The sequence below is a fragment of the Hypanus sabinus genome, chromosome 29 (genome assembly GCF_030144855.1).
Source record: "Hypanus sabinus isolate sHypSab1 chromosome 29, sHypSab1.hap1, whole genome shotgun sequence".
Lineage (NCBI taxonomy): Eukaryota > Metazoa > Chordata > Chondrichthyes > Myliobatiformes > Dasyatidae > Hypanus > Hypanus sabinus.
The window spans coordinates 31277385-31300306 of record NC_082734.1 but is presented as its reverse complement, the minus strand read 5'-3'; the positions used below and the strand labels follow the sequence as shown (position 1 = coordinate 31300306).

The 22922-nt window shown below is 43.2% G+C and overlaps 1 protein-coding gene across 2 annotated transcripts in view; it reads left to right on the top strand.

The window, feature by feature from the left end:
• Positions 1-2532: 2532 nt before the first annotated feature.
• Positions 2533-22922, top strand: part of dlgap5 (discs, large (Drosophila) homolog-associated protein 5) — a 60585-nt gene continuing 40195 nt past the window's right edge. For both annotated transcript variants that reach the window (XM_059953243.1, XM_059953242.1), the window contains exons 1-4: positions 2533-2757; positions 14964-15172; positions 18697-18801; positions 21795-21924. In XM_059953243.1, the coding sequence (XP_059809226.1) occupies positions 2565-2757; positions 14964-15172; positions 18697-18801; positions 21795-21924 (637 nt within the window). In that variant the 5' untranslated portion in view covers positions 2533-2564. The remainder of the gene's footprint in view (positions 2758-14963; positions 15173-18696; positions 18802-21794; positions 21925-22922) is intronic.

The following is a 22922-nucleotide window of genomic DNA, read 5'->3' as shown; positions in this document are numbered from 1 at the left end:
GAGTTTGGATTCAGTTTGACAGTAGAGGAGGCCATGGATAGACATATCAGAATGGGAGTGGAACGTGGAATTAAAATGTGTGGCCACTGGGAGATCCTGCTTTTTCTGGCAGACCGAGCGTAGGTGTTCAGCGAAATGGTCTCCCAGTCTGCATCGGATCTCACCAATATATAAAAGGCCACACCGGGAGCACCGGACGCAGTATACCACACCAGCCGACTCACAGGTGAAGTGTCGCCTCACCTGGTAGGACTGTCTGGGACCCTGAATGGTGGTGAGGGAGGAAGTGCAAGGGCAGGTGTAGCACTTGTTCTGTTTACAAGGGTAAGTGTCAGGAGGGAGATCGGTGGGAAGGGATGGGGGGGACAAGTGGACAAGGGAGTCACGTAGGGAGCGATCCCTGCGAAAAGCAGAAAGGGGGGGGAGGGAAAGATGAGCTTGGTAGTGGGATCCCGTTGGAGGTGGCGGAAGTTACGGAGCATTTTACGTTGGACCTGGAGGCTGGTGGGGTGGTAGGTGAGGACAAGGGGAACCCTATCCTGAGTGGGGTGGTAGGCGGATGGGGTGAGGGCAGATGTGTGGGAAATGGGAGAGATGCGTTTGAGAGCAGAGTTGATGCTGGAAGAAGGGAAACCCCTTTGTTTAAAAAGGGAAGACATCTCCTTTGTCCTGGAATGAAAAGCCTCACCCTGAGAGCAGATGCGGCAGAAACGGAGGAATTGTGAGAAGGGGATAGCATTTTTGCAAGGGACAGGGTGGGAAGAGAATAGTCCAGGTAGCTGTGATTTCGCTCTGCCCTCAAATTTACCTGGTCCATTTCCGACACCTCCCTCCCCTTTCTTGATCTTTCTGTCTCCATCTCTGGAGACGGCTCATCTACTGATATCTACTATAAGCCTACAGACTCTCACAGCTACCTGGACTATTCCTCTTCCCACCCTGTCCCTTGCAAAAATGCTACCAAGCACACCTTTCCCTCCCCCACTTCTGCTTTCTGCAGGGATCGCTCCCTACGCGACTCCCTTGTCCACTCGTTTCCCCCCCCCCCCCCATCCCTTCCCACCAATCTCCCTCCTGGCACTTATCCTTGTAAGCGGAACAAGTGCTACACCTGCCCTTAAACTTCCTCCCTCACCACCCTTCAGGGCCCCAGACAGTCCTTCCAGGTGAGGCGACACTTCACCTGTGAGTCGGCTGGTGTGGTATACTGCGTCCAGTGCTCCCGGTGTGGCCTTTTATATATTGGTGAGACCCGACGCAGACTGGGAGACTGTTTCGCTGAACACCTACGCTCGGAGCACCAGAGAAAGCAGGATCTCCCAGTGGCCACACATATTAATTCCACGTCCCATTCCCATTCTGATATGTCAATCCATGGCCTCCTCTACTGTCAAGATGAATCCACACTCAGGTTGGAGGAACAACACCTTATATATTGGCTGGGTAGCCTCCAACCTGATGGCATGAACATTGACTTCTCTAACTTCCGTTAATGCCCCCCTTTCTTACCCCATCCCTGACATATTTAGTTATGTTTTTTTTCTCTCTCTCTGCCCATCACACTGCCTGTTCTCCATCTCCCTCTGGTGCTTCCCCTCCCTTTCTTTCTCCCGAGGCCTCCCATCCCATGATCCTTTCCCTTCTCCAGCTCTGTATCACTTTCGCCAATCACCTTTCCGGCTCTCAGCTTCATCCCACCCCCTCTGGTCTTCTCCTATCATTTTGCATTTCCCCTTCCCCCCCCCCCCCACTAATCTTTCAAATCTGATTAGAAAGGCTGGCTCCATTACAGGAGTCAAACTGGACACACTGGATACTGCAGTAGAACAAAGGACCCTACAGAAATCCTGGCAATTCTGGACAATGTTTCTCACCCTTTGCTTGCCACCTTGGCTGAATAGAGAAGTGCTTTTAGTTATAGACTAAGACAACAGCACTGCTCCAAAGAGTACTTTGGAAGTCATTCATTAGGCTCTACAATGTATCAACCTATAGCCGGGGAAGTGTCTCCTGTTAGACTGCTGATCGTTTTTTTTTAATTCTTTCTTACTTCTCTTATAATATTTGTCTATCTGTGCATTAGTAATGCTACTGTGGCACTGTGATTTCCTTTGAGATCAAGAAAGTTACTATCAAATAAAGTCAATTCAATCTATGAAGTTCTACCAAACTTTCAAATCTCCCGCCTTGAACTCATTAAACAGTATTTGGGTGTTGCCCAAACTCGTAAGTATTTACAAGGTTACGTCGTATCAGCCAATCAGAACAGTCGTTGGCCGTGTTTTTTTTAACCTTACACTCGGAGATTCTCTCAATCACATTCCAGTTGACCAATCGGAAGGCATATTGCAGTATGGCCAAACTGCTAGCCAATCAAAGTTTAACTGCTTTGTGAGTGGTTGTAGTCCAGTAAAATAATCCAATCACAGCTTGTTATTGAATTGACAGACGGTTAGCGTGAACCAATAAAATAGAAGGGTTGTGACGGACAGGAGGGCGGGGCGCGTTTCAAACGCGAGGCGGGCTGTTTGACGGTTGGTGTGTGGAGTCGGACTTGCGGCAACATGGAGGCCGCATCGAGCCGCTTCGCCGAGCGCTACAAGACGGCGGGGCTCGACGTGGAGGCGCTGCGGGTGAAGAGGGCTCGGCGCCGCTCGGCTGCGCAGAAAGAGAACCGGGAACGCGCCTTCCGCAAGAGCCGCCGCTTCGAACCGCTGCTGCTGCCGCCGCCGGCCGAGGAGGCCAAGCCGCCAGCCGGTGAGTACCCGGGTGCGTGGGCTGCCTCTCGGCCCTTCTATAAGAGGGTTACCCTCGCCACCTGTAATGGATTTCACCTCAGGGCGCCTATAAACAGATTGCTGTGGCAACAGAGCCGTTGTCCCCGTTTCGATTCATCTGTGAGTCGCGGGTCCGGGACCAAACGAGAGCTGACAGGTGATAGGTGGAACCTGGTGACGTGTAGATGATTGGCAGGGGAATCGTGATAGGTGGAACCTGGTGACGTGTAGATGATTGGCAGGGGAATCGTGCCGGGGGAGGTGGGGCGATGGTGACTGATGGAAGAGACTTTCCAGGTTTGAGCTTGTGCTTTATTTTCACCTCCCTGCATTGAGTTCGGTTTCTCAAGCATCTCCTCCTGAATTCATGTCTTAACTCTCCAGTTTGATCGACTGGTCATCCTCAGTGAAACAAGACACTGAAACGAGATGAAGGTAGATGTTGTCCATCTGGACTTCGGTAATTTTATGGCTGCAAAGTGTAGAAGTAGCGGCTTGGGCCCGCTGCATCGCTAACCTTTGTATCTATCTGACCCTATTCCATTTACCTGCATCAATTGTATGAACACAAGAACACACCTGTGTTGTAGAGCACAGGAACAGGCCATTTGGCCAGTAATGTTGTGACGAACCAGCTAATGCGCACACCAGAAACACTCAAGCACATTACCCCTCCAACTTGCAGCTATATTCCTTCATCTTCCTCACATTCAAATCTCTTAAAAGCCTCTAGTGTATTTGCCTCTATCATCATACCAGACAGTACATTCAGACATCCATCATTAAGTAAAAAATACTTCCACCCCCTTCCCACCACCGCCTTCAAAGCATGCCCTCTGGTATTAGACATTTCAACCCTGGGAAACAGAAACTCTGCCTACTCTATCTATGCCTCTCCTAATCTTATAAACATCTATCAGATCTCCCTTCAGCCTCCAACAGTCCACAGAACACAGCCTAGGTTTATCCAGCTTCTCCTGATAATCCAGGCAGCATCCCTGTAAACCTCTACTGCACCATCTCCAAATGCTCAACACCCTTCCTTTAGTGAGGTAACCAGCAAGGTCCAGAACATTAGGCACATTGGATCATAGTTGCTTTGAAAAATAAGAACTAAAATTGACATGAAGATTGGTGGTGGAGGGTTGCTTTGCTGATTGACTCCTGTAACCAGCAGCATACTGAAGGGACACTTGTTTGACTTGGATAAAAATGGATGGTATGATAAGTCATTCTGGATGATATGGAAATCAATAGTCCTATTTAGTGCACAGTGATTAAGGATACCGTTGGATGTAGTTTATACTAGAAAATTGGGTGAAGTGGTGGCAGGAGAAATTCACCTGGACATATGCACTTTGCAATGTCTAATGATGTCAGGCTATGTGCAATAAATGCCAGAGTTTTTGGTGATGCAAGTGAATCGGGTAATGAAGTAAGCTTCACGTCACTGAGTACATGTTGTAGCTGTATAAAACAGGCTGTGTGTGGAGTATTATACAGGTTTCAGGAAGGATGTGGTAGCAATAGTGTAAAAAGAGATGCACTGGGAATGGAGAGCTTTAGTTACAGAGAGACTGGACTGGCTGGGTGATTATGATGACATCGACTCAGGCCTGAGAGGCCAGCATCAGGCATTTTCATGCCTTACAAGGCGCAGAACAAAAGACTGTGGCGAGCAACTCCTCACACAGACATTTCGCAGTATTCTCCTTTATTTTACGAGGGCGAGTTGCAAGCTTAACACTCAACCCAGCACAGATGGAAAGCGTACTCGGGAATGGATTCGAACCCGGGAACCTCCGTTCCGGAGTCTGGTGGTGCTGATGTTACTGCACCACCAGCTGAGCCTACTGGCTGGGTTGCTCTCATTAAAATGTGGTATGTCAATGACTGACTTTATAGAAAAAGTCTGTTACCCAAGGTAGGCTAGGTTAAAATGGTGGGGGGAGGGGGAGGAAAAATGTCAGAGATCCAAGGGTAAGTCTTTCCTTGGAACAGTGGTTTCTAAAGTGGATATCACCCTGTCCCAGAATTTGGGGGGGGGGGGGCGGGCAGCAGAAGTTTCTAAGGAACTATAAAGATAAAGGGAGTAGTGGAAGGGGGTGCACTCGGTAACAAGGGTGGCTGCTGGCGGATTACAAGCCTATTTTAAGAAATGAATTACAGGCAGTCCCTGGGTTACATATGAGTTCCGTTCCTGAGTCCGTCTTTAAGTCGGATTTGTACATAAGTCGGAACAAGTACATCCAGTATTATTTAGCGTCAGTTAGTCAAACGTGTCTTAGTATATAGTATATATTTTACCTTTCTATGCATATAAAACACTTAAGAAACATATGTATTCCAATAATTAAACCACTGTGTTGCTTAGTAATAATTGTAGCTTTCATCAGGGCAGGCCTTTCACATGCTCCATAATTCTCACCTTTAAAATTGTTCCGATCATTGACTGACTGTAGCCTAATGCTTTTCCAATAACCGATGGTGTTTCACCTCTTTCCAGACATTTTATTATTTCCACTTTATTTTCAATCGCGATTGTTTCTCGTCAATGGAACAGAAACACTGTGGGCGGCAGGTCCCGAGGTCCACTGGGTCCTAAGGACCACCGCACTGAGACAGGTTAAATGGGACAAGTGGGGGCTGTGCTGGGTTTGGGTATTTAATCTTCCACAATTTTCTGCGTGGGAATTTAAACTGGGGATGGGAGTATGTTTTTTTTTTACGAAGTCGAATTGTGAGCTCGACATCAACCTGGCACAGATGGTACGGGAATCACTGGATAGACATCAACCCGGCACTGAGCTCACTGCGTCACCAGCTGACTGGAATGGGGGGAGGGCAGGGGCAGGGTGAATCTTAACTAAGAAATTTTTAAGCCAAATACAAAGTTAAACACTCAACACAGTGTCAATGGCAACAACTTAAAATGGTGGACAGTGCCGCGATCTGACTTAAAATGGCGGACAGCATTCTCCTCCCTCGGTTCGTAAGTACGAGTTATCCGTAAGTCGGACATTCGTAACTTGAGGACTACCTGTATAATGGACACATGGGAACCAGTGCACTTTGACCCAATTAAGCAGCTGCCCAATTAGCTGAAGCTTCATAGAAAAGTTTAGAAAGGACAGACTACTGTTCAACTGAGTTTTTAAAAATTGTGTATTTTAAACAAATTACAGAATCTATTTCAACATTACCAATAATAGTTAGCGATGATGGAATTCAAATGTGTGCTACCATGCTCTTTTGATTGTAAATGAACAAAATTAGTATCAGCAGACAATGGAGCCTTCCTGTATGAAGTAGTGTCAAAAATCACCGCTTTAAGTCTCTGTTGGTCAGCCCAGATGAATAACAACACAAGCATATATAACTGATGCTATCTAAAAACACGGTGTAGTGTCTAATAGCCACACAGAGGCACGTAACTAACACAAGTTAGTAACTGTTGCATCCTCCTTGTAAATTTCATGATGATTGGCAATACCTTGATTCATTGTAGCTTCTTACTTGAGTTGTAAAGTAGTTTTGTTTTCACTCCCAGCCATGTCTGGCATCTCCAAGTCTGAATGCTTGAAACCACAGTAAAGCAGTTCTGAATTGTCATGTTGCTTACTTCTCACCAATTACCAGTGACAAAACTCACTGCATTTTGAACACAAATGCATGTATCTGACTAGAAACTATTCAGCAGCAGTCAGCTGTCCCAATTAAGTGGCACAGTATCCCAAAAAAACAGAAAGCTGGCTACTTTCTTGGTTAGTTTTTGTTCTTTCAGAGTTGTCCCAAGTAGCGGCTTCTCCAATTAATTGGCATGCACTGTATTTGTCACTTCACTGCTTTGAATCTGCAGTTCCTATTTTCTTTCACTGCATCATAAAACAAATTCTTTATAGTTTATATGTAATGGCCAGAAAGGTGGGGAAGCTGGGGATGTAGTCTGACATCAAAGGGGACAGTAATCCAAAATAGAGGAGATGGAGGCAGAAGCAATTGTTGAAAAAGCATTTAGAGAAGAATAGGATATTGACAACATGGCATAGTATGGGTCTTTTGGCCAAGCCCACCAATATAAGCCATTACCCTTTCTTCCTACACAGTCCATAGCCCTCTGTTTTTCTTGCATCCATGTGCCAATCTCAGTCTTTTAAAATCTTTGTGTAAAAGAAAACCTACCTCTGACATCTCCCCTAAATTTTCCTCCAGTCACCTTAAATGGGTATCTTCTGGGACCTGTCAGTGCTGCCCTTGGAAAAAGGTGCTGCATACTCTATGCCTCTCATAATCTTATACGTAGACATATAGATACATTGAACAATACAGCACAGGAGCATGCCCTTCGGTCCACTCTATCAGGTCACCTCCTCTTCTGTCCCTCAGCTTCTCATAAGATGTGTTCTCTAATCCAGGCAGTAAGGTGGTAAATGTCCTCTGAACCTGGTCTAACCTGAATTTTACAGAGCTACAAAATTACTCATGACTCTTCAATTCATTTCCCCATTAATAAAGGTGAACATACCATATGCCACCTTAACCAGTCTATCAACTTGTACATCACGATCCCTCCATTCCTCCACGCTGCTAAGAATTGTGCAATTAGCTTTGTTTCTGGCTTTCAACTTCAATCTTCCAAAATGTATCACTTTCACTGTTTACTTGACTGAACGCATGACTTTCTAAATGAGCCTACACCTTGCTAAAATCCATAAGGTTAATGCATGTCTCAAGGGGATATGGGTGAGTGAGCTAGGACATTACATAAGAACAAGAAATGCGTGCAGGAGTCAGCCACCTGGCCAGTTGAGCCTGCTCCACCATTCAATAAGATCACGGTTGATCTGGCCATAGACTTGTCTCCACCTACCTGCCTTTTTCCCATAACCCTTAATTCCCCAACTATGCAAAAATCTATCCAAACATGTCTTAAATATATTTCCTGAAGTAGCCTCCACTTCTTCATTGGACAGAGAATTCCACAGATTCACCACTCTGAGCAAAGAAGTTCATCTTCATCTGCATCCTAAATCTACTTCCCCGAAACTTAGACCATAAGACAAAGGAGAAGAAGTTGGCCATTTGACCCATCGAGTCTTCTCTGCCATTTCATCATGGGCTGATCCAATCTCCCCTTTAGTCCCATTCCCCTGCCTTCTCACCATAACCTTTGATGCCCTGACTACTCAGATACCTATCAATCTCTGCCTTAAATACACCCAATACACACTGCTGCCCATGGCAACAAATTCAATGGATTCACCACCCTCTGGCTAAAAAAAATTTTTCGCATCTCTGTTCTGAATGGGCGCCCTGCAATCCTCAAGTCATGTCCTCTCGTACTAGACTCCCCCACCATGGGAAACAACTTTGCCACATCCACTCTGTCCAAGCCTTTCAACATTCAAAATGTTTCTGAGGTCCCCCCTCATTCTTCTAAACTCCAAGGAGTACAGTCCAAGAGCGTTCAAACGTTCCTCATATGTTAACCCTCTCATTCCCAGAATCATTCTAGTGAATCTTCTCTGAACCCTCTCCAATGTCAGCACATCCTTTCTTAAATAAGGAGCCCAAAACTGGACACAGTATTCCAAGTGAGGTCTTACCAGTGCCTTATAGAGCCTCAACATCACATCCCTGCTCCTATACTCTATTCCTCTAGAAATGAATGCTAACAGTGCATTTGCCTTCTTCACCACTGACTCAAACTGGAGGTTAACCTTAAGGGTATCCTGCACGAGGACTCCCAAGTCCCATTGCATCTCAGAACTTTGAATTCTCTACCCATTTAAATAATAGTCTGCCCGTTTATTTCTTCTACCAAAGTGCGTGACCGTACACTTTCCAACATTGTAATTCATTTGCCACTTCTTTGCCCATTCCCCCAATCTATCCAAGTCTCTCTGCAGACTCTGTTTCCTCAGCACTACTGGCCCCTCCACCTATCTTTGTATCATCAGCAAACTTAGCCACAAAGCCAACTATTCCATAATCCAAATCGTTGATATACAGTGTAAAAAGAAGCAGCCCCAACATGGACCCCTGTGGAACACCGCTGGTAACCGGCAGCCAACTAGAATGCGATCCCTTTATTCCCACTCTCTGTTTCCTGTCAATCAACCCAACTCTCTATCCATGTATGTAACTTTCCCATAATTCCACGGGCTCTTATCTTGTTTAGCAGCCTCATGTGTGGCACCTTGTCAAAGGCCTTCTGAAAATCCAAATACACAACATCCACTACATCTCCCTTGTCTAGCCTACTTGTGATTTCCTCAAAAAATTGCACGAGGTTTGTCAGGCAAGATTTTCCTTTAAGGAAACCATGCTGAGTTCTGCCTATCTTGTCATAAGCCTCCAGGTACTCCATAATCTCACCCCTGACAATCGACTCCAACAACTTCCCAACCACCGATGTCAAGCTAACAGGTCTATAGTTTCCTTTTTGCTTCCTTGCCCCCTTCTTAAATAGCAGAGTGGCATTTGCAATCTTCCAGTCCTCCGGAACCAGGCCAGAATCTACCGAGTTTTGAAAGATCATTGCTAATGCCTCCGCAATCTCCACTGCTACTTCCTTCAGAACATGAGGGTGCATTCCATCTGGTCCAGGAGATTCATCTACCCCTAGACTATTCAGCTTCCTGAGTACTTTCTCAGTCGTAATTGTGACTGCATATTTCTCTTCCCTGACCGGTATACTGCTGATGTCTTCCTCAGTGAAGATTGATGCAAAATACTCATTCAGTTCCTCCACCATCACCTTATCTCCCATTGCAATTTTTCCAGCATCATTTTCTATCGGTCCTATATCTACTCTCACCTGTCTTTTACTCTTTATATACTTGAAAAAGCTTTTAGTATCCTTTTTGGTATTTGCTAGCTTCCTTTCATAGTTCATCTTTTCCCTCTTAATGACCTTCTTAGTTTCCTTTCGTAAGCTTTTAAAAACTTCCCAATCCTCTGTCTTCCCACTAATTTTTGCTTCCTTGTATGCCCTCTACTTTGCTTTTACTTTGGCTTTGACTTCTCTTGTCAGCCATGGTTGCATCCTTTTTCCATTCAAAAATTTCTTCTTTGGAATATATCTATCTTGCACCTTCCTCACTTCTCACATAAACTCCAGCCACTGCTGCTCTGCCGTCCTTCCCGCTAGAGTCCCTTTCCAGTCAACCTTGGCCAATTCCCCTCATACCACTGTAATTTCCTTTACTCCACTGAAATACCGACACATCGGATTTCAGCTTCTCTTTCTCAAATTTCACCGTGAACTTAATCATGTTGTGATCACTGCCTCCTAAGGGTTGCTTCACTTCCATCTCTCTAATCACCTCTGGTTCATTACACAATACCCAATCCAGCACAGCCGATCCCATAGTGGGCTCAACAATAAGCTGTTCTAAAAAGCCATCTCATTCTACAAATTCTCTCTCTTGAGATCCAGCACCGACCTGATTTTCCCAATCCACTCACATGTTAAAATCCCCCACAAATATCATAACACTGCTCTTCTGGCAAGCCTTTTCTATTTCCTGTTGTAATTTGTAGTCCACATCACTGCAGCTATTTGGAGCCCTGTGGATAACTGCCATCAGGGTCCTTTTATCCCTGTGATTTCTTAGCTCAACCCATAAAGATTCCGTACCTTCTATGTCAACTCTTTCTATCATTTCTTACCATTAAAGCCACGTCACCCCGTCTTCCTACCTGCCTTCCTTTCCAATATACTGTGTATCCTTGGACATTCAGCTCCCAGAGACATGCATCTTTTAGCCACGTCTCAGTGATGGCCACAATATCATACCTGCCAATCTGTAACTACAAGATCATCCACCTTATTCCTTATGCTGCGTGCAGTATTTGGTACTTTTTGCATTGATTGCATTGCAACTCATCCCAATGGCTGCAAATTTGCTCCATCACCTGCCTGTCCTTCCTGACATCCTTACTTGAGGCTATGTCCCCTAGTTCTAATCTCACCTATCAGTGAAAACAGCTTTCCTGCCTCTATCTTGTCTATCCCTTTCATAATTTTGTTTCTATAAGATCTCCTCTCATTCTTCTGAATTCCAATGACTATAGTCCCAGGCGACTCAATCGATCCTCATAGTCTAACACCCTCATTTCTGGAATCAAGTTGGTGAACCTGCTCTGCACTGCCTCCAAAACCAGAATATTCTTCCTCAAGTAATGAGACCAGAACTGCACGCAGTACTCCAGGTGAAGTCTCACCAGTACCCTGTACAGTTGCAGCATAACCTTCCTTTAAGTTCAACCCCTCCAGCAATGAAGGCCAACATTCCATTTGCCTTGATAGTTTGTTGCACCTGCAAACCAACCTTTTGGGATTTCATGCACACTCCCAAGTCCCTCTGCTGAGCAGCATGCTGCAATTTTTTTTACCATTTAAATGGTAATCTGCTCTTTCATTTCTGCTTCCAAGGTGGATGATCTCACGTTTACCAACACTGCACTCCATCTGCCAGACCATTGCCCACTCACTTAACCCAGGGGTCACCAACCTTTTTTTGCACCACGGACCAGTTTAATATTGATAATATTCTTGCAGACCAGCCGACTTGGTGGTGTTAATCATGACCAGAAAATAGGTGATAAGTCAACAGTCACTTATATGTGGCTAATACACTCAATTTCGTTTCTAAAAGGATATGTCTAACAAATTTAATATTAAACACAGCTCATATTTTCCTCGCATGAATATAGTTATAAGTCAATAGCATTATAACATTTTAAGTAACGTTTGGATATTAAACACACAGCGCATATTTTCCTTGTATGAACATATAAAATCGTTGCAACTCACCAATGTCGCTGAATCAGTAGGAACCTGGGCTTGTTTCCCTGCAACAAGACAGTCCCAACGAGTGGTGATGAGAGACAGCGATACTTGAAGGGGGTTCCTTATGTCCAGTATATTCCACAATTTAGTTTTCATTGCAGAAAACCCTGGGATGCATTCCATCAGGACTAAGGGACTTGTCTATCTTCAGGCCTACAAGTTTGCTCAGCACTACCTCTTTTGTGATAGCTAGTGTATCAAGGTCCTCACCACCCATCGCATCCATAACATCTCTCTTTGGCATGTTTGATGACCAACACAAAATAGTCATTTAAAGCCTTGGCCATTTCCTCGTTACCCAGTATCATTTCTCCCTCCTCGCCCTCCAAGGGACCCATTCACTTTAGCCTCCCTTTTCTGTGTTTATTTTCACAATCTAGCTTCCCTTTCTTTTTTTTGGTCACTTGGTACTTATCCCAACCTTCCAGTTTCCCACTACTCTTCACAACTTTGTATGGATGAGCTTTTAGTTTGATGGCTTCTTTTATTTCCTTAGTTATCCAAGGCTGTCTCTCCCCATCCTTACTGTCCTTGCTTTTAACTGGAATATACTTCTGAGCACCATGAAAAATCTCCTTGGGAATCTTCTATTGTTTCTCAACTGTCCCACCATGTAGCCTGTGTTCCCAATCTACACTAGCCAAATCCTCCCTCATCCCATTATAGTCTCCATTGTTTAGGCATAATACACTGGTATTAGATCAAACTTCATTTATATGAGAAATTCAGTCCTACTGTGGTCACTCTTTCCAAGAGGATCTGTAAGCACAAGATTGCTAATTTTGCCTATCTCGTTGAACAAGACCAGGTCTAAGATAGGTTCAGCAACATGCTGTTCAAGAAAGCCATCACAGATGCATTCTATGAAATCCTCCTCAAGACTGGGTAAATCAAGTTGGTCGAAGCAATCTATGTGCAAGTTGAAGTCCCCCATGATAACTGCTGTTTCATTCTTACATGCCTCAGATATTTCTGTTTATGGCCTGTGCCACTAATATTATTATTCAGTTACCGATAAAATACACTGATGGGATTTTTTTTCCCCTTTACATTTCCTAATCTCTACCCAGTTGGATACAACATTTTGCTTCTTGACTCTTCTATTGTCTCTCACTATCATCCTGATGTTATCTTTAATTAAGAGTGCTATCCCTCCTCCCTTGCCTTCCTGCCTTTCCTTCCTTATTACCTGATATCCTTGGATATTTCATTCCCAGTCCTCTCCACCCTGCAACCATATCTCTGTAACGGCTACTAAATCATGCCTGTTTGTACTGCTTTCTGCCACAAGTCCACGGATCTTGTTTCAAATACTATGGGCATTGAAATAAAGTGCCCTTGCACTCATTGTGCTTTTAAAATCTTGTATTCTTCTGCACTTGACTTTTCTTCACTCTTCTATCCTCAGCCCTAGTTATGTGATTCACTAGAGTCCAAGTCCCATCACGGTTCAGGTGGAGCCCGTCCCATTGGTACAGCTCCCCCCTTCTCCAATGCTGGTGCCAGTTACCCATGAATTCAAACCCACTTCTCCCATACCAATCCCTGAGCCACGCATTTAACTCTCTAGTATTGACCTTATGCCAATTTGCACGTGGCTCAGGTAGTAATCCAGAGTTTATGGAGCAAAGGAAGATGAGCAGTGACTAGATAGATGTACAAGATGATAAAGGCAAAGGAAGAATGGATATCCAGAGACTTGCCCGGGTAGAAATGGCTAATACGAGGGGGCATAGCAAGGTCAATAGCACGATGTCAGTGGTGAGTACATGAAAGCTCTACTGGGGTGGTGGTAGGGGCAGATGTATTGGGGGCTTTTTAAGGAACTTGAATGGGCACATAGATGAAAGAAAAAATGGAGGGCTGTTTAGGAGAAAAGAGATTGATCTTGGAGATTAAAAGGGACTGTACTGTAATGTTCTATGGTCTGTAATTCCCAGGGTTGTCTCTATTTCCTTTAATATTTTCTTACAATGTGACCATGCCACTTCAAATAGTGGCTCTGCAGGATGTGTGAGAATACAGATCCCAGCCTCTAATGACAACTTGATCCTAAACTATGGTCCTTCCCCACAAAACCTTTGAAAGGGTTGATCAAGCTTCAGCACATCCTGAGCATTAATTACTCTGTCAGCCACTTTTAGTAGTTCATGCCAAACATATGTACTTAATTCTGGCTTCAATCATGGGAAGCAATTACCAGCAGTGGAGCAAAACACTTGTGTGTACTCAAAGCTTCTTTGGGGAAGGTATGGCATCCCTACCAATTCATGGGAATGCCCGACCTTGGCAATGCTCAATATGGCAAAGAATGTTATTGACCATCTTGCATCCATGCATAACAAGTACAGATGCCTATGTGTCAATGTTCAGAGTGCGCCATTTTGAACCTCATGGTCACCTCTGCCGACTCCTCCTGCTCTCTGCTATCTGGAAGAATTTGCAATTCTCATATTGGCCTCATTAGTTAATTCAGAGCCCACAGAACCAGAGTGGAATTGAGTCATCTTGTACTCAAATCGTAGGGCAGGCATTGTATCATTGTCCAGGTTCCATTTGATATGTTGATGTTAAATATCTGGCCATTAGGTAAGGCAAATAAATTTTGCCCATTTACTTCTGAATTAGATGAGATAGATTTGAGGTTTTGGTCAACCAATAAAGGATGTAATACAGCAAGAGGCAAGTCCAGGAATCTGATGCTTTAGGTTGTTGGAAGTAGATGTGATTTCAAATGGAAATGGCATTGGCAGTTGAAGGATATGGCCTGCAAGCTGTCTGGAGGTGGAGTAGATATCCCTCCAGAGTATTGACTTGGACTTGATGGGATCCATGCCCTCTACTGGTGTGACTAAAACAGGGGTCCCCAATCTTTTGCGCACCACAGACCGGATTAATATTGACAATATTCTTGCATACCTCGCGTGTGTTCAAGTTCAACAGTGGGCGTGACAGGGAATGAGGAAAAGTGTAGCTGACTAGTATCAGTTCATATCGCCAAGTCATCATTTCCTCATGGCCCAGTACTTGGGGACCACTGGACTAAAACACTACAATATGCATGTGCAGGACTGGGTTCAACTGAATTTAGTATTCAAGCCCTTTATCTTCAGCAGCTGTCATCTGTTGTCTGGTATTACACTATTTTCATTCGCATGATCTCATTCTGTTTCTCAGAGGTCCTTGAATGGCTTATTCTTCTCTCATCCTCATCTTTAATGTGATTGTAGCAGGGCGGAAAATGTCTTGACCTCTGCAGTACAATATTTGGAACAGACTTTTATTTTCATTATTGACGCTTATGGTGTTCACTGTTCTTGTGTTTTCAGAACCACTTAAGACTTTGGAACAAAGTTCTCGTTTGGCAATGCTGCAACGTTACAAAGAGGAAAAGTCACTCCGAAAGCTGAAGGAAGAACGCAAGAACCCCAAACCTGTCTTCAAAGTTGGGATTTACAGGCCAGATACAATCCCATTTCGGGATTTAAATCCTCCACCGCCAACAGAACACAGTCAGCTACCCAAATCCAAAGCTAAGGTACAGTGCTGATGTATTGGAACAATTCTGTAAATATAAACAAAGTGTAGTAGTATACTAGTGGATGAATGGTGAAAGCTGCAATGAGATTAGTGTAAATGGGTGATCGATGGTCAGAATGGACTAGGTGGGCTAAAAGGCCACATGACAGTTAAAAGGCAAAATTGCCAGTGATAGAATGTGCAACTAAAAATGGCAAAGGTAGTGACAGAAAGAATTGGGTATTGTGAAAGTATTGATAATTGTGCAACATGCAGTAGAATATTACACTACAGAGATGGGCATTCAATATATCAATGGAAACTGTAACTTTGCATTTAGATTGCATGATCTTTGGGTATCATTGCCTTCCACATGAGACTGAACATGTCCAAGAAGATCTAGGGAAGTCTTAATGGGTACATTGGCATCTGGGCCATATGTTTAAGCAATGTGCCCCGCCATTAGCCTGTGCTTCCTGTAAGGGAAAAAAAATGGCTGGCAGCATTGATGGATATTGTCTTTCCTACTTTCCAAAGGAAAGATTTCACTCCTAATGATCCTCTTGGCTAAAGATGAAAGCTACAGGATTGAAGGCAAAGTAATGAGATGGGCTAGAAATTTCCTGACCATTCAAATAGTGATCAAGGATGAGCTAGCCACCTGAAGAAAAGGTTGGCTTAGTGGTAGAAATGGTGGGTAATAGCGGAGAGTTGTTCAGATTGGTTGCCTCTGTGACCAGCAGTATGCCACAAACATCTGTGCTCAGTCCACTGTTTATTACGCATCTAAGAATTGGGTGAGTTTGTAGATGGCACCAAAATTGACAGTAAAGGTTTTATCAGCTTCTAGATCACGGCTTCCCAATTTGGGGTCCACGGGCCTCTTGATTACTGGTAGGGGTCCATTGGATAAGAAAGGTATGAAATCCCTGATCTGGATCAACTAGAGACGTTAAGAAACAGCATTTTATTTCAAACGAGTGCCAAGTATTGGATATTGGCAAGTTAAATCATCGCAGGGCCCTGGAAAGTATTGTGGAACTGAGATTTAGGGTACAATTACATAGTTTCCTAAAAGTAGCGACACAGGTGGCCATGGTGGTGAAGGTGTTTGACGCACTTGCATTTATCAGTCAGAGCATTGAGTATAAAATCTGGGAAGTCATGTTGGTGGGACCACTCTTGGTGTGTGTAGTTTTGGCTTCCATTTTATAGGAAGGGTGTCATTAAAACAGAAAGAATGGACTCGCAGCCCCGTTACCAGAACTATAAAGTTTGTTATAAGGAAAGACTGCAGACTGGATAGGCTGCCATTGTTGTTCCTGGAGAAGAGGCTGAGGTGTCAGGTTGGGAACTCCAGCAGTGTAGAGGCATATAAGATCAGCTGATGTATCCAGAGATACCGGCCACGTGACAGACGCACTGCCACCTGGCGGGTTGGAGGACACGCCACATGCCAATCAACATTTGGTCCCTCCCAACTAATCAATGCACACCTAAATTATTGGTCACCTTAATTGGATTATCTTGCCCAGCCTCATGCTATAAAAGGTGAGACACGTGCCTGGCTTGCTCTCTTACGGACCACCTCATTGGAGGTAAGTGCATTGATTTATGTTTGGGAAAGTTTATCGTTTGTCCTGGTAAGGGAGCCGCAGCTATCCAAGGTCAAGGGGGGCAGCTGTCGTAGTGCTTTTCCCTTGTTCTTTGTATGTGTAACTTTACCCTGTCCCCACACCTCTTTCGGTGTGTTGTGCAGCCGACCTGACCTTCCCCACACGTGTTAACTCTAAGTGTTTTTTGTTAGAATATTGTAGTTGCTTGTGTTGACCTGACTTCCCCTTGTAAATAAATTCCTTCTTATTAAAACTGTGTGTGTCCAGGCCTCTACTGTTGAGACTCAAAGAAGCAGTTATTTTCCATCACAACAGGTGAATGTTCAGATTTTTTTTATATTTGCAGGTTGGCAAATCCAAAAACTAGAGGGCATAGATTTATGGTAGGGGAATATTTAAAGGGAATGAGGGGTAAAATTTTCCACACAAGCGGTGGGTATGTGAAATGAGCTGCTAAAAGTGGTAGAGACAGATACAGTTACAATGTTGAAGACATTTGGACAAGTACAGAGGTAGTAAAACTATAATGGTTTCTGTGCTGTATAACTGACTATAAGATAATGGGACCAAGTTGACAGAATATGAGAAGTATATTCCATTAGGAGACATGGGTTCAAGCATTTTCTAAAGGTATGAATGATTTATTGCCATAGCACAACTCTAACTGATTTAGAAATTTGATAATTCTGTATCGGTTGTAAATTAAGAATGATGTAATGAAAAAAGGTACAAAACTGAAAGATGGAATTCATTGTAAGATTTTGCTCACTTTGAACCTCTGAAGAAGCAGAATCTGGTTTGCTTTCACTGACGTGTTGTGAAATTTAGTGTTTTACATAGTACAATGCAACACAAAACATATCTAAAAGTTACAACAGAAATATATTTTTAAAAATTAGTGTGAAAAGCAAGCAAAATAGTGAGGAAGTGCTCATGGGTTCTTGGTCCATTCAGAGGGGAAAAAACTGTTCCTAAAAAGCTGGAAACGAGATTGAGTAGTGGATGCTAGTCTTTGTGCAACATTAAAATCTGAGTACATTCAAAACATCAATGCTAATGGCATGTTAGCTGAGAGGAACATAAGAATGGATTTTACAGTAGTACTGCATGCCAATCCAGATACCATATTCTAAGCAAGTACTGCAAAGGAATAAAGTGGTAGTCATAGAATTCTGCAGGACTTATATGGGGCCCTTTAGCCTATCTAGTCTGCTGAAACATTTATCTGCTTAGTCCCATTGACCTGCTCATGCTTCAAGTATCGTAATGTCAGAAATTGTGCAGCAATGCTGCATTCCATCAAATTTTGGTTCAGATTGATGTAGTTTGATGTCAAAATCGGTTAAATGTTAATGATTTGTTTATTATTAAAGGATGCAGAGGGAACTGAACAGTCCAGTGAATAATAGAACTTGCTCTTCTTCCTCTTTGACCTCTATTCCTCAGTCACTCTGAAAGGTGGAGTAAGGCAGATAAAGAGGTCAAAGACTTCCAGTGTTTGACAGCTTTTACTCCAGGAATCTATGATGCTGGCAGCACCAGGGGTGAAAATTGCCAACTCTCTTCTTTGGTAATTACGGGATTCACTGAGTCTCTAGCATTTAATTTGATGGTTCCTGAATGTATATTTAATTCATTTATTGGGGCCTCTGCACTAGTTTCAGTCTGAAACAGCTGTTAATTTTACAGCATCTTTGCAGCCCCTTCTACATTAGCAATTCTAAAACCGCCTTCCAATATAACAAGACTAGATTTGCATGTAAATTTGTTGAAAAATAGGCTATTAATGAGCATGTGTTTTAAGTATTTTGTTGAAGGTAATTTAGTGGAAGGAATAAATTACCTTTCATTAGCATTGTGTACATACAATGATTAAATGAAGTGGAGTTGCTATTTACTTTGTAATTGTCGTCTGTTTTGTTTTCAGACAGCAGTGTCATCTTCTGAGCTAAGAGTAACTAGGTCAATGTCTAAAAATCAGGGATTACATATGACTCAGCCAGCTGGGACACACAGATCTGCAGCTTCCAAGGTAAGTTCTTTTTTTTAAAAAACTAATTTGCCTGTGGTGCCTACAGAAATGGATGCTTAGTTTAGATAATCTAATATAAATTGTGGTTTGATTAATAAGGTTTTAGTAAAGGAAAAATAAAGTGGGGAATATTAGGATGTTTCTTTTTCAAACAGAATTCAGACACAAAATCCTACCTGAAAAACTGATGGGAGGAACTAAATTAGTGCATTGATTGTCATTCTTAAAGTTTGTAGGCTCTGGAGTGATGGAGTCATGGATTTTGTTCAGTCAGGGAGGAGGCTGCTTAGCAACCACACCAAGACAACTAGACTTGAAAGCAGTTACTTTCCCCAAGCCATCAAGCTGTTTAACACTTCCACCAGTTAATCCATCTCTCCTCACACGATCGCCACTGCTTTATTATTTCCTGTCAGTCACTTTGTGTACAGACACTCCTGTGCTAGGTATCACTTAATGGACATACAATCTGTCTCTGTATATAAGCTATCTGGTGTATTTATATTTATTGTGTGTTTTTTAGGCTGCATTGAATCCAGAGTAAATTCTTTCATTCTCAACACTTGTATATTAGAAATGGCATCAAACAATCTTGAATAATGAGTTACGTAGTTTGGAAGACAGAAATATGACACTATTTAAGAAAAGTAGGAAATTACTGACCTGTTAATCTAATGTTTTCAATAGGTACATTTAATGTCAGAAATGTATACAATATACATCCTGAAATTCTTTTTCTTTGCAAAGGTCGCAAGTGTCCCAAAGAATGAATCACAGTTGAATCTTAGAACCCCAAAGCTCCCCCCAGCTCCTCCTCCCACACTTAAGGAGCAGCAATGCGAAGACCCCCTCCCCCACCAGCAAAAAAGCATCTGCACCCTCCCCACCGAGCACACATGCATGCAACAAAGAATCAATAAAGTACCCCAAAGACTACTAGTTCGCCCAGTAATTTGACATACCACAGGCTCTCCCTCCCTAAAAAGGGAAAAAAGAGGTGTTCCCTTTGCACAACAAAAGAGGAAACATAACAAAACTTGTCGATTTATCGTTGCGTCACATCAAGTGGCAACATTGATCTCTAATCCGCCCACCTCCAGAGCCACGAAAATCCAGCAACTTGAAGGCGCACTGGTCTTCCAGGCAGAGTTTTTGGCATATCAAAAAGGCAGCCAGTTATGAGGCCCTGAGAGCGGATCCCATTTCTGTAAAGAAATGAAGTCGGTATGTAACTCCAGTTCAGGGACTTCAAAAGAACCCTGAAAAGAAAAAGATAGTAAAGATAGAAATAGAGCTGTTTCCAATGATGCAAGCAAAGGAGTTGCCGTTAGGCACCATCATCCTAAGCTCCATCCTACATAATGGCAGTAGTTTGAGGAAAATACTAGAAACTACAATTAAGTTGAATTAATTCAACTCGCAGACCTCCGTTGATACCCCTTCACCCCCAGCCCTACCTTTCTTTGTTTTATTTCCCATAATTCTCCACCTTCCCCCTAGCCCATTTCCCTCCAGCCTATCACTTCCCAGCTCTCTACTTTATCCCTCCCCCCACTTCTTATTCCCTCCTCGACCATCCCATGTTACTGCACTCCTGATGAAGGATTTCGGCCCAAAACGTTGTCACTACCTCCTCCCATAGATGCTGTCTGGCCTGCGGAGTTCTTCCAGCATTTTGTGTTTTTTTTTATTTCCAGCATCTGCAGATTCACTCGTGTTGCACTACAATTAAGGATGGAGTTTTTTTTTCAAAAAAAACTTGCAATGAGCAATAAGGCCAAGCAGCATTGACTATCTGTGTGCAAGGGAAGTATTGTTTGATTAATAAAACCTTAAGGATGTGACTAGTAGAATAGATCAGATGAATCCAGTTGGTCTGGTGTGTTTAGAAGACTTGAGGTCCCAGGGTTGGTCAATGAGGTTTGTGTACATGGAATTAAGGACTGGTGTGGTTTGAGCATTGGTTAACAAACTAACAGTTAATGGGAGACCATTGGGGTTATCATGCTATATGTGACCAGGATTGGCGCTTGGTGCCATGAGCAGTTCAGACTCTATTTATGATTTGGCTGAGGATCTGTCATATTTGATCTTTCAAACTGTACAGAACTGAACAGGAAGGAGGATACAAAGAAAATTGTAAAGAATATAGCGAGCAGAGTTTTGTTAAGTGAGCAAAGAGCATGGCAAATGATATATAATTTGAAAGGACATTTGTTAATCCCTTTGCCTGTTTACAGTCATGCGTACCTGAAAGCTGACAGGTTTGACAATGGAAGAGGTGATGGCATATTAGCCTTGATGCTGGAGGATATAAATATGGGTAAAGAAGTGTGTAGGGCCTTGCTGAGACTGCACCTGGAATATTATGCACTCTTTTGGTTTGCTTTTCCAAAACTAACATCTGCAATTAAGGAAGCGTGAAGATGTGTCACACCTGTTCCAGAGATTGTCTTGAAGCACTAACTGGACTAAGTGGCAGGATGGATAAAGAAGGGTGTTCTTCATGGCAAAGAGTTGAGAGCCAGGAGTCAATGTCTGTGTACAAGACAAGGAGAATTAGGTATTCAGACCTTTGAATGTGCTCTGCCATTCTATCGTAGCTGACTTACTCTCCTGCATTCTCCCTGTAACATTTAATGCCCTAACAAATCAAGAACATATCACCTTCCACTTTAAATATCCTCATAACTTGGCCTCCACAGCCAATTGTGGCAAGGAATTTCATAGATTGACTATCCTATACCACAAGGGCATTGTTCAGGAGTGAAGTGTGAAATTTACTCGTGAATACTCTGTGAATTTTTGAAACTGTCTTGGTCATTACATTCATTTAAACCAAAGGTTTTGTCATAAGAGAATGAAGGGATATAGGAATAGTACAGAATGTGGGCCGTCTACAGTAAAGATGCAGTACATTAGCCATATTCCGTACAGAAGAGTTGGATTGAGGTGCTGAATGCCACTAGCTTTGTTCTTTACTCTGTTCACAGGGTGGCACTGTCAAAGCCAATATGGCAATTAATAAGACCTATTGTACAATGCCCTTGGGATCCAGGACCCAGCAACAAAGAGTGAATCAAAAAGCTGGGACCAAAGTACCAGCTGCAAGGGAAAAAGAAGGTAATTTTATAACAACCTCGCGTAAATCAGAATCGGGTTTAATATTACTGCATGCTGTAAATTTTTTATTTTGTGGTCAGTGCAATAAAAAATACTATAAAATTACAATAAGAAATGCACTCAGTGGTTTTTGGGTACATCTTTCTAGTACTGGATAGGGTGCCCTTTTGCCCTCCAGAACAGCATGGATTCAGCAAGGTGCTGGAATCATTCCGTGGAGATTCTGGTCCATGTTGACAGCATCACACAGCTGCAGCTTGAGATCTGTGCTTTGTGACATTGCACGTTATCCTGCTGGAAGTAGCTAGTAGAAGACTGTAGACTGCACATAAAGGGATGCACATGGTCAGTAATAATACTAAAGTAGGCTGTGGTGTTTAAACAGTGCACAGTGGTAGTAAGGAGCCTGATGTGTGCAAAGAAAACATTCCCTGCACCATTACACCACCAGCAGCCTGAACTGTTGACAAGGCAGAATAGATCCACAGATCTAAGTGCCTGCCCATGGTCTGGGGGCTCCTTCTGCACCACTAAGGCTGTGAGACTGCTTCATGTCTGTGAACTTTGCAGTGACTTGCCCCGCTAATATGAACTGAATACTGAGGCTTTGGGCCTACTTCGGGGATTCAAATCTAAGGACTCATTTTGGTTTGGAATTTTGTGGCTCATTTCTGTTTGCATGAGCAAGAGAAAATCTGAAGATGCTGGAAATCTGAGCAACACAAAATGCTGGAGGAACCCAACAGGTCAGGCAGCATCTATAGGGAAAAAGCACTGTTGAGATTTTGGCCCAAAACATCAACTTTTTTTTTCTATAGATGCTGCCTGGCCTGCTGAGTTCCTCCAGCATTTTGTGTGTTTCTCTGTTAGCATGATTTGCATTTTTTTTTTGTTGCTGTTCGCACTGGGGTTGGTCTAATTCTTTTAAAAATTGAGTTCTTTGCTTTGTGACTGAGCAAACAAATCACAAGGTTGTATAATTAATACATCTGTAGGAG